The 12,495-nt window shown below is 42.9% G+C and overlaps 1 protein-coding gene across 4 annotated transcripts in view; it reads left to right on the top strand.

Annotated features, from left to right (window-relative positions):
* The window catches only part of HMGA2 (high mobility group AT-hook 2), a 193,401-nt gene that overhangs the window by 146,334 nt on the left and 34,572 nt on the right, over positions 1-12,495 (top strand). The window contains exon 4 of one of the 4 annotated variants that reach the window (XR_007244920.1): positions 7,486-7,637. The exons of 2 other annotated variants lie outside the window; for them this stretch is intronic. Coding sequence is in view for 1 of the 2 variants with exons in the window: in XM_048502170.1 (XP_048358127.1) it covers positions 7,505-7,637 (133 nt within the window). In the remaining variant the exon portion in view is untranslated. The remainder of the gene's footprint in view (positions 1-7,485; positions 7,638-12,495) is intronic. One more of the 4 variants, XM_048502170.1, reaches the window with a different exon arrangement.

The following is a 12,495-nucleotide window of genomic DNA, read 5'->3' as shown; positions in this document are numbered from 1 at the left end:
TGTTGCAAAAATAGTGACCTCAGAATAAACATTTAGAAGTGAAAAATGATGTGCAAGCTAACATATCACAAAAAACTATATTACTATTTCATTTGCATCATATTTTATTGCTTAATCCTTTTTTAATGTACTTTTCCAAAAAAAATACTAATGATGTACCAAGCCTTATGGGACAGATAAAATCTCATTCAACAAATCTGGGTCACTGGATCTGGTTCCTGTCTTCTCTAATAGCGACATCTTTCCTGATAGGGGACTCCCTCTCTGTTTATTTCTTCTGGAATGTAATCCTGTGGGCAAGACCAGCTTTGTAATTTATATGAAGCTGGAATAGGAAGCGCTTTGCTCCTGAAGGTGGGAGGAGGAGCAAAGGGCACTGGAAGTATGCCAGTAGCCCAGCCTACTTCTCCCACTGGAGCCTGCTTCATGTCAAATTCATAGAGGAAGAAGAGGTAGCTTTAGCTGTCTGAAGTCTTGGTGATACAATACTTCTGGTGAATTATGATTGATAGAATGGAATGCAAGAGGCACATATTGTGGGCACCTTATGTTGAAACCATGGAGAACTACAGAGCTCCTGAAGGATGAGTATTATCTGTTTGTATGTCGGTTTAATGAAATTCATCATGATCCCCATTTTGTTTGAATGAATCGAAGTGAAAAACTCTTCCAAAACTGTTTTCTTAAAAGAGATAATGGAAGAATAGGAGGAGAAGCAAATGAACTATAACTATAACCCATCTTGAAAGGGAAAGTTTATCCTGGTGACTGTGATTTTTTTAAAAGGAGAGAAGACAGGAGCTTGCACAGAGACTAAACTGATTAAAATTGAGTGAATCGAGAAGGATTTTTGATGAGTTAAGCAGGACATCTAGTGTCCAAAGTGAAGATGCCAGAGAAAAGAAGAATGCATGCTGCATATGACCTCAGTGCGTTGGATCCAGTACAAAAAATTGATCTGTTGCTATCTTCTATGCAAAATGAGATGTTGGATATGAAGGACAAGATGATGGGGGGGGAGATAAGAGACATAAAATTGAGATTAAAGAACCAATTACATATTTTAAAAGGATTACAGAAGAATTTAAATCACTAATGACAAAGGCAGAAGTAAATCAGAAAGGGATTAACCATCAAGCTGAGAAATTACTCTGTCTGGATTTAAAGCAAAATGAGTGTGAAGTGAGGATTCGCAGACTGCCAGAAAAAGAAGGCAAAAATCTTAGAAAAGAACTCCAGAGCTAGTGGAGTTCATGTATCTTCCTGTTACAGAAATAGAGTCTATGGTGGATAAAATGTATCGTATTAGATCTTTAGCTGTCAACAGTAAGAATCTCCCTGGACTGTGTCATGTACGTGACAAAAAGGTCATTTAAAGAAGAGATCCTTCATTTGCATTATCAAAAAAATGCATTTTCCAGGTCATGAACTACTTTTCATGAAGTAATTGCCACGTGAGATTTTGCTGAAGCACCAAGAATATCTTACAGACATTCTCAAAAAAGAAGAAAATTCATTAGATTGTTGCTGATTAAGAGGTTGGGATTCACCAACAATGGATCCTATCACAAGATCACAGATATTCAGAATGCAAGAAAATTCTTCAAAAAGAAAAAATGAACTCCAGACAACCTTAAAGTGCTTGCTGCTGCCTTTCCTTTCTAACATTTTTCCTAATAGAAAGTTATATACACCAAGGGATTAAATTGAGAATTTGGAGGGGTAAGAGGGATAGAAGACAGATAATACAGAAAAGAAAACAGATAATACAGCTTACATACAGCACAATTGTTTAGGGTGCTTTGGCAATTAACAGCCTTGTCAGACAGCACCTTAGCTGTGATGATTTGACAAACTTTTTTGCAGATAAAGTCTTATTCTGCCAGGACCTTCTAGCCACATACTTGCAGGTAGTATTCTGAACACCTCTTCCCTGTCTTCTGGCCCAATTTTGGATCACTTCAGTCAAATCTCCAAGGAAGATGTGGGCCATCCTCAGAGCTGTGAAGTCCACCTGACTTGTGAAAACTAGTGGGGATGTGATGCGGATCTCCTTGGGGAATATTTAAATCTATCCCCATTCATTTAACATCTGTGAACAGAGAGGTGGCAAAAGTCCAGCTGAGAGGTTGTGCAGCTGGTGACATGCTCCCCCACCAATTTCTCTAGGCAAAGATAATGATGAATTATATTAACAATGGGGTGTTGTGTGGTTCGCGGTCTGTATGGCTGTATTCTAGTAGTATTTTCTCCTGATATTTTGCCTGCATCTGTGGCTGGCATCTTCAGAGGATCTGATGGTAGTAAAGCAAGTGGAATATATGTACCTGTGGAATGTCCAGGGTGAGAGAAAGAACCATTTGCCTGTTAACAAGTGTAAAGGGTGCAATTAGCAAGCATTTAGCATGTGAGTAACCATGAAGATAGCATAGTCAATTAGTGAGGGCATCTGCATTGTAGTAGCCTGGCCTTTTGATCCCTTTGATTGCTTACTGCCTAGAGACATCCTTTGTCTGGGTGGTGTTGACTAGCCCTTTGATTGCTTACTGCCTGGAGACATCCTTTGTCTGGGTGGTGTTCATTAGTCACTGTCTTGATTCTAGTGTTTTTCAGTACTGGTAGCCAAATTTTATTCATTTTCATGGTTTCTTCCTTTCTGTTGAAATTGTCCATGTGCTTGTGGATTTCAATGGCTTCTTTGTGTAGTCTGGCATAGTGGTTGTCAGAGTGGCCCAGAATTTCTGTGTTTTCAAACAATAGTCTGTGCCCAGTTTGTTTTGTCACATGTTCTGCTTTTGCTGATTTTTCCGGTTGAATTAGTCTGCAGTGCCTTTCATGTTCTTTGATTTGTGTCTGGGTGCTGCATTTGGTGGTCCCTATGTAGATTTGTCCACAGCTGCACGGTATGCAGTAGACTCCTGCAGGAATCTTCTAACTTCTGCAGGAGTCTATCGCGTAGGTACTCCCCACTTATGCACACACCAGCCCTTTGGTCAAAAATCCTGTCAGGAAGATTAGTAAAACTCTGCCACCAGTTCTGAGGTAAAAATAAGGAACTTAAGAGGCTTTTAAAGTTAAAACAAAACTAGATTTTATTTTACAAGCTTTCTTCTCAGTTTGATGTTACAGAGAGGTACTTAAGCGTTTCTGGTTCCTATTTACGTAGAGGTTACAGATCAAAATACAGTTAAATATGGCTGTTTCAGTTACAAGGTGTAGTTTCACACATGCACAGGTGTCTTTGTTTAGGGTAAACCTTTTCAACACCGTCCTGAACACTCTCCTAAAACACCCACCCTTAACTCCGAAGGGAACTCACACTGCCTAGGGACAGATTAAGCTCTGGGATTTCACTAAACCCACATTTAACTCTTCCAGTTAAACTAATCACACCCTCATGGATTCGCTGGTTCAGTATCTAGGTGTGGTCTCCTCATGAGACAATAGCCAAGCCCTCTGTGTAGTCTTAGGAGTGTCCCCATGAAATAAGTTTTCCCTCTTGTTTTCTACCCATACCAGGCCTCCTAGCCTCTACTGAAAACAAAGGTCTTTCCTCTCAGTCTTTGATATCTCTTAGAGATCACAGACCCCCTAGTCATTCTCACCCTGTCTCTGGCTCTCTCTGCCTTTAGACATGATCTCCCCTGACTGAATCTGAGGACTGACATTATATATGTGCCACACAAGCTCACAAACTGCTTTAAAATCTCTGCTTCCCCATCTGTCTTTCTGACAGGCTTTCTCTGCTTTTATATATGCAGGCACACCCTCTCTGTGGCTCCTGGCTACTGCATCTCAGCCAGCCAATTAGGTGGTGCTCTGGTTAACACTTGATGCTCCTGCTCTGGCTGAACTGCACCTTTTCATATTAACACTTTTAAAGCCTAATCCATCACACATAGAACACTTAAGAAAGATTGAACCAAAGCCAAAGAAATTTCAGGTACAAATGTACAACAATGCTATGGGTAAGCAGGGAAGAGCCACTTCTCAACAGTATTAAGGCAAATAATGCATGCAGAAACACCCAAAATAATGTGTCTGAATTCCCCCAGTTGAAATTGCTGAAACTATTAGAGTGAAAGCAATAATTCTTTATAAGTGGTTGTAAAACATTCTAGTTCAGATCACTCTCACACTGTCAGTGCAAATTAGTTTACCCAAGAGGGCAAATGTACATCACAGGTGTTCAGCTGAGGCAAATGTTTCTTCCCCTTTCTTCTTTCCTTAAAACTTTTAAAAATTCATATAAACTGACTGCGGGGGGCGGATCCTGCTTAGTTGTGATGGCAACAGCAGTAAATGTTGTGAACTAGCGCATCTTGGAAGGACTTGATAGAAGACTTATCTTGGTATGATCTCACTTTTTGCAAAATTCAGGCTGAGGAAGCCCCCATCTTTTTTCTTCCTGAAAAGAACAGGTGCCCCCATGGGAGAAGTGGAGGGCTCAATAAATCCTCTTTTCAAGTTCTTGTCTATGAATTCTCTTTGGGGCTCATGGAATACATTTTCCCTTTTGGTAATTTAGCTCCATCTACCAACTCAATCCCATAGTCAACTGCAAAATGGGAAGGTAGAAAATCACGTTCTTTTTCTTGAAACACCTCTTGCAGGTATCTATACAGTTCAGGAATGGATGCTAACTCTTCATGAGTCAAACCACCAGCTTGACCTCAGCCATCCCTGCTTTCAGCTTCAGTATGCATCTCTCCCCACTTCCAGGCATCTCCCAAGAATGCTTTGCACACAGCAGGGAGCTGAATTGTATGGTACATTGGCTCCATTTGATCTCAGGGTCATGTCTGGCTAACTAAGACAGTCCCAAATGAGGCTCATACCTCACAGCTCAAATGGCACGGGGGTGGTGCTTGCAGGGCCAGTGAAACGGGCAGCTAGCCCACTGGTGCAGTAGGTTGATTCCCAGGACTACCCACCGGTGGTCATGCTGGTGGGGCTGGTTGAATGGGTTGTGGGATTGCTCTTTGGGCCCTGTAGGTCATCTGTATGTGCAGCCCAAGTACCTGCTGGATGAGGTCTCCCATCCCTCTGCTGAGAAAGTTCATCTTATGGAAGAGGGCCTCATTCTCAATTTCCAGCCAGCAGATTTCTCATTCGCAGCCTTCTGTCTGGAATTGCTCCCTGGCTTCCAGGAACTCAGTGGACATACCTGCCCAACATAATTAAGTTTTAAGTTTTTGCTCATATTGTCTTTGCCCAGGGACGTAGGTATAGATTTCTTATGGGGGGGTTCGGGGGTGGGGCCATGCCTTCCCACCCCTGGGGCATGGCCACATCTCCCCAAGCCCTGCCCCCAGCCTCAGTGCTTATAAAAACAGCTCTCTGAGGCCAGGGATGGCAGACCCCACTCCCCCCCACCCCCCTACCAGCTGGGCTCCCAGCCAGCAACTGGCAGTCCCTTTCTGCCCTTCCCTTCGGGCTGAGGCGTAGCTAGGGAAAATGGAGCCCGGTGTGAAATCTGAGTTTTGCGCCCCCCTCCCTCCATGGTCGGCCGCTGTGATGCCGGAATCCATCCCAACAGCATCACTTTCGATGGTGTTTAAACTAGAGAGCCCAAATTCTCCTTTTAAATCAATCTTAAAGGGAGAATCTGGGGCCCCCAGTTGAAACAACATTGAAAGTGATGCTGTTTGGGGGTGGATTCTCCCCCACCCTGAACAGCATCACTTTCAATGTTTAAACTGGAGACCTCAGACTCTCCCTTTAAATCCATGCCGAAGGGGGTGGATTTAAGAAGAGAAGAGTTTGGATTTATATCCCCCTTTCTCTCCTGCAAGAGACTCAAAGGGGCTTACAATCTCCTTTCCCTTCCCCCTTCACAACAAACACCCTGTGAGGTAGGTGAGAGAGCTCCGAGAGAGCTCCGAGAAGCTGTGACTAGCCCAAGGTCACCCAGCTGGCGTATGTGGGAGTGTACAGGCTAATCTGAATTCCCCAGATAAGCCTCCACAGCTCAGGCGGCAGAGCTAGGAATCAAATCCGGTTCCTCCAGATTAGTTACACGAGCTCTTAACCTCCTACACCACTGCTGCTCCTAAAAACAGAATCTGGGGAAATTTGGGGGGTGCCTGCTGTCAGGGGTGCAATTGTTCAGCTAGCAGCACCAAACTGTAATGGTATCTTTAGGAGACACTCCTGATGATTCCACCCAGGTTTAGTGAAGTTTGGCTCAGGGGGTCCAAAGTTATGGACCTTCAAAGGTGTATCCCCCATCTTCTATTATCTCCCATTGGAAACAGTATTCTGTGCATCATGAAGTTCATTAGGTAACTTCAGGTTGCAAGGACAAAATGGAGAACTGTCAATTGGAGGAAGGATAGAATGGGAATCAAAAATGTATATGGTGTAAAGGATCATACAAATAATTAGGATGTGTTTGGCCTACAGTGAAGTGTTTCTGATTGTGCAGACTGGTCTGTAACAAAATATCACATTATGCTCACATACCAAAGAAAGGCAGTACAAATTACTATATGAGCTGATGTGGGACTGCCCTGGTTAAACCTCCATAAATTGCAATGTTTTCAGCATTGTCACTGACCTCTTGTATGATATTATTATAATTGAAATTGTAATTCATTAACTCTAAGAAACTGTGCAAGGGAAAATTATATTTTGAATTAAGAAATTATAATTCATCACATAGAAGCTTTAAATTTAAAATGAGCCAGGAGATGATGTTCATCTTTACACATATGAGATCTTTAAAAAGATCCATCAAGTCAAACAAAAATGGCAGTTTGTAGAAGCTTTATTACTATCTTAAAATGGTCAAGTGAAATCTACATCTTATTCTTATGGATGCTTTACGTGATAACTTTGAAAAACATTGGTGAGTTCTCAGCAAGTGCTCTGTGCCTAAAGATTTGTGAAATTATTGTGTTAGAGAAAAATATGGGCTTGGATCCAGTAGACCATTTCCTCTGATGGAAGCGTTTCCATCAGCCTAGAACAATTTTTCTCCTTTTCCCTTCCTCTAGCATTAGGATGGGGGGGGGGGCATTTGGAGCTGCAGCAGTAGGGGGAGGAAAGAAGTTGTGGTCCATTAACCAATTCTTGTATCAGCATAAATGTTCCATGGGATCTAGCCCATATTTCTTTCTTTCCTGGAGAAAAATGTGTTTGCATAGGGGAAAAAATTCCAGAAATGATTAAATAAAGTCACTTTAAGGCCACATCTGTCCTTGAAAACTGTGTTTGGACATTTTTCTTCCAGAATATTCCGAAAAGGGTCAAGAAAGTACACTTTTGTCTTTCATAACTCAGAAATATACATTAATATCAGCATTTTTGTTGATTTTTCTCTGACCATTTTTTGCCTGAGGAAGAACATTATGATGCTCAACTATGGCTCAGTTTCATGTTTATCTTACCCTTCCTCAGTACGTAGACTGTATGTCCCACTGATCCTCTCCAAATGGAGAGCTGAGGAACTATCCCCTTTCCCTTCCCTTGTCATAACTACAGCTTTCTCTACCATTGGCAGTGGCTGCCCAAGCTCCAGTCCTGGCTGCCATACGAACATGCACAACTCAATAAGGAAACATGGCAGCCAGGAAGCAGACACCAGCAGCCTCTTCGTAAATGCAGAGAACAGCAAATGGTCCCTGAGGTGACAGGTAATTTCTTTGTTTGTTTATTCAAAATATTTCTATACCATTTTTCCCTAGTTAACATTATTACCAACCAACAATGACTTAAATCACCAAAATACAGTAATATAAACAAGTCAAAATTACAAAAGTAATAACGGCAAAATAACTTTATTCAGCCAAATGCCATAAAAAGAAAAGTGCTACATTCCTTTCTACTCTTCAGGAAATTATTCCAGAGAGTAAGAACTATCACAAAGAAGATTCTGTTCTTGCTTGATCTTGCTGTCAAAAGGGAAAGACAGTTTATCAGGTATTTTGGTCCCTTGCTGTAAAAGGCTACGTAGATTAAAACTTCTCCTTGAATTGAACTCAGAAGCAAACTGGTAAAAAGTATGGTGAACAAATAATTATTTCTGGAAGTTGGGAAAAGCCTGGATGAATGTAACAATTGCAGACCTGTTGAGATAGAGTCTGCACCCTAAATGTAAGTGAAAAAGCACTCCTAAGCAACAGATTCAGTCAGCAGCTCTCTGAGGCCAGGGACAGCAGACTCCCCTGCCCCGCCCGTCCCCTGCTTTGCCTGCCTGCCCCCCACCCCCCAGCGGCTGGGCTACCAGCCAGCACTCCCTTCTGCCCTCCCCTCCACGCAGAGGTGTAGCTAGGGAAAATGGATCCTGGTGAAGAATCTGAGATTTGCAGGGGAGGGGGCCCATGGGTGGCCACTGTGATGTTGGAATCCACCCCCAAACAGCATCACTTTCAATGGTGTTTAAACTAGGAAGCCCTGATTCTCCTTTTAAATCCACCTTAAAGGGAGAATCTGGGGTCCCCAGTTAAAACAACATTGAAAGTGATGCTGTTTTGGGGTGGATTATCCCCCACCCTGAAACAGCATCACTTTCAATGTTTAAACTGGGGATCTCAGATTCTCCCTTTAAATCCATGCCGAAGGGGGTGGATTTAAAAGGAGAATCTGGGGAAATTTGGAGGGTGCCTGCTGTCAGGGGTGCAATTGTTAAGCTAGCAGCACCAAAATTTCAGGGTATCTTTAAGAGACTCTCCTGATGATACCACCCAGGTTTGGTGAAGTTTGGTTTAGGGGGTCCAAAGTTATGGACCCTCAAAAGTGTAGCCCCATCTCCTATTAGCTCCCATTGGAAACAATGGGGGATGGGGCACCCCCTTTGGGAGTCCATAACTTTGGACCCCCTGAACCAAACCTCACCAAACTTGGGTGGTATCATCAGAAGAGTCTCCAAAAAAATCCTTGAAATTTTGGTGCTGCTAGCCTAAAAATGTGCCCCACTGCAGGCTAAAAACTGGAAAAAAAATTAAAAATACAAAAAACCCACAAACGGGGGGGCGGAGCTTTGGACATGTAATGGGGGAGTTTAAGCCCGGGAGCCCCCCTTACCTACGTCCTTGCCTAAGATCCTTACTTCACAGAGTGACAGTTATTTAGCATTTGACTGAACTCATTTTTCAGATTGTTCACTGTCATACATGTGTACAGAGACAGATAGTTCCAAGGGTTTCAGTAATGAAATTCAGTGCATGTTGGTGCTACCCAGCCTGAAAGCTGCAGACGATCTCACTCGCTATTGCATGATGAACATTGACAGTGTCACTAAGAACTGTTGTATCCTATAAAACAAATCCCAGGAGAATTATTATGTCCAAGTCCTGCTGGACCAAAAAAAACAAACAAACTTAGGCACTTCAGAATTTAAAAAGCAGTACAACAACACAAAAGGTTATTTTAGTGCAATCTTGATATTTTGTAAGTCTTGAAAATGTTAATTTGCTTGAATTGGCTTTTTTGTGGGAATGTATTTTGAGTCCAAAAAGAGTACCCATGAAATCATTTTGGGAATACTACTCTTCTGTTTAACCCCTGTGAAGTAAAAATTAGTTTCCAAGTGGTGAAATGATTTCTGCAATCATAGAATTATAGCAGACCTGGGCATTATACGGCCCACGGGCCACATCCGACCCACCGGATGACCCTGACTGGCCCCCCTGCTGTACTGGGGAGCGAGGCGCCTTTGAAAGCCCTGCAGAAGTCGGTTGCCTTGGCTGCCGGCTTCTGCGGGGCTTTCAAAAGCGCCTCGCCCCCCTGCCTTTTGGCCTGGCCTTCCACAATATTTTCTGTTTCTTATGTGGCCCCATGGAAAAAATAATTGCCCACCCCTGAATTATAGAGTTGGAAGAGACCCCAAGGGCCACTCACCCCCTGCAATGCAGGAACACACAATGCAACACCATGAGATTGTATGTGTTTTTCTATAAAGCTCCTGGAGAATTTAGGAAGCTAGTTTAATAAAACTATAGCTCTCATTTGCATTATTCAACTTATTATACTTGATATTAAAGTCCGTACACTGTGCCAAATGCAATAAAAAAGGAAGAAAAAGAAAATAAAACACAGAAATTCCAAAATTTCCTACAGGTTACTATTGTCCTAATTCCTAAGCATATGAAGTTAACTACAAATATTCTTGACAGTATCAAATGTTAGGATGCATTCCAGCTACTTTTGACTCTTATGTTCATAAACCCCACAAGTGGCTAGTTAATTGTAAACATGAGGTAAGGAAAGCTGAAATCATGACCTTTTGTTCCGGAAACTTCAGTAAAAGCACAAACTCCAGTAACTGCCTAGTCCTATAAACTGTTCTTGGACCAGGTGCAGAAATACAGTTAACTGGGCTTTAGGGATTGGCAGAAGACAAGGGTATCAGATATCCCTCCCTTTCCATGAATCACCCTTACCTTCCTCTCTCCATGGACAGCATTACATGCAATATTGCCAGGCTGGGTACATGCCTCACAATGCTGACTATAACAAAGTGTTTTTCTCAGTGGCGTAACTAGGCAAACTGGAGCCCTGGGCAAAACCTGAGTTTGATGCCCCCCAGGCCATTACCCAATTGTAGCACACCCCCCCTTATAGCCACGCCAGCCAGTGAGCGTGTATCTAGACAAACTGGAGTTTAGCGCCCCATTTTAAGGCAGCCACACCCTCCCCCACTGTGACCAAGCAATGATTTTTTTACACCAAGGTTGTTCAAAGTCCACCATCACATTTATAGAACATGGCCCAACTCACGGAAATCCTGAGCACAGCAATAGGCCATGCCACACAGCAGAAAATTTTTTTTTGAAAACATTTTCAAAAATGCTCAAAATGTTTTATTACTGCTATGAAAACATTTTTTTATGGTGTTGTATCCAGGTACCCCCAATTGGTGGGAAACCTTGTCACTCCAATGTTTCCAAAGGGAGAATCTGGGCTCCCTAAACCAGTGATGCTGGAATCCACCCCCAAACAGCATCATTTTCAATGGTGTTTAAACTAGGGATTGCCCAGATTCTCCTTTTAAATCCACCTTAAAGGAGGAGAATCTGGGGTTCCCAATTTAAACAACAGTGGATGATGATGACCTGTTGCCAGGGTTGATTCTCCCCCACCCTGAAACAGCTTATCACTTGCAATGTTTAAACTAGGGACCTCAGATTCTCCCTTTAAATCCATGTCAAGGCAGGGGGATTTAAAGGAAAATCTAGGGGAAATTTCAGGAAGGTGCCTGCTGGCAGGGAGGTGCAATGGTGTTAGCAACACCTATAAACTTTCAGGGAGCATCTTTAGGAGACTCCCCTATTAATTACCACACCCAAGGTTTGGTGAAGTTTGGTTTAGGGAGCTAACAGAAGATGGGGGCTACATCAATGGGAGCTAACAGAAGATGGGGGCTACACCTTTGAGGGTCCATAACTTTGGACCCTAAAAGGTCTTAACCCCCATCTTCTGATAGCTCCCAGTAGGCACAATGGATGATGGAGGGCACCCCCTTTGCACACAGAGTCCCATAGCTTTGGACCCCCTGGACCAAACTTCACAAAACCTGGGTGGTATCAGTAAAAGATTCTCCTGATGATATCTCCCAGGTTTGGTGAAGTTTGGTTCAGGAGGTCCAAAGTTATCGACCCTCAAAGGTGTAGCCTCATCTCCCATTAGCTCCCATTGGAAACAATGGGGGATGGGGCACCCCCTTTGGGAGGCCATAACTTTGGACTCCCTGAACCAAACCTCACCAAACCTGGGTGATAGCATCAGGAGAGTCTCCCAGAACATCCCTGAAATTTTGGTGCTGCTAGCCTAAAAACTGCGCCCTCTGCAGGCCAAAAATGGAAAAACACTGAAAATACAAAAATCCCACAAACAAACCTGCCCCCCCCCCCCCCCCACAGGGCTGTGCCCAGGGCAACTGCCCACTTTGCCCAATGGGAGGAACGCCTCTGGTTTTTCTTATACATGCACAGCCATTGATTTCTCCCCTTTCTGCCTTTCTTTTAACTACTCCTTGAAACAGGCATTCTGGAAGCTTTTTGACAAGTATGGATTGAGTTCTACAGAAAAATTCCGCTAATAAAGAAGTGATTGGTATTAGTGGGGTCCTCTGTCATCCAGGAACAGCATTTTGGAAATCAGTTGGCTGCTGTATGACAGGGAAGGTTAGGCTGCCCTTTTTTATGGACAGACATCCTTTCCATCAGCAGATACCTGCTTTTGGATCAAAGGCTCTCAACTGGAAGTTATCTACACCCAATTGATCATTTTAGGCAAAATATTATCTCAGTTTCTTATTCCCTAATACAAAGATAATATTGGAGACTTGCTGGGCAGGTTTGGTGGCATGGATTACTGAGATAATTTGTATAAATGCTTTGGGAAAATGCATAATACTAAATATCATTATAATTGTACAATGTTCTCCGAATTGTCCTTGGATATGAGAACATAAGAAGAGCCCTGCTGGATCAGATCAGTGGTCCATGTAGTCCAGCATCCTGCCTCACCCAGTGGCCAACCAGTTCCTGT

This window comes from Sphaerodactylus townsendi, linkage group LG06, assembly GCF_021028975.2.
Source record: "Sphaerodactylus townsendi isolate TG3544 linkage group LG06, MPM_Stown_v2.3, whole genome shotgun sequence".
Lineage (NCBI taxonomy): Eukaryota > Metazoa > Chordata > Lepidosauria > Squamata > Sphaerodactylidae > Sphaerodactylus > Sphaerodactylus townsendi.
Note: the sequence above shows the minus strand (reverse complement) of the source record. Positions and strands in the feature narration are given on the sequence as shown.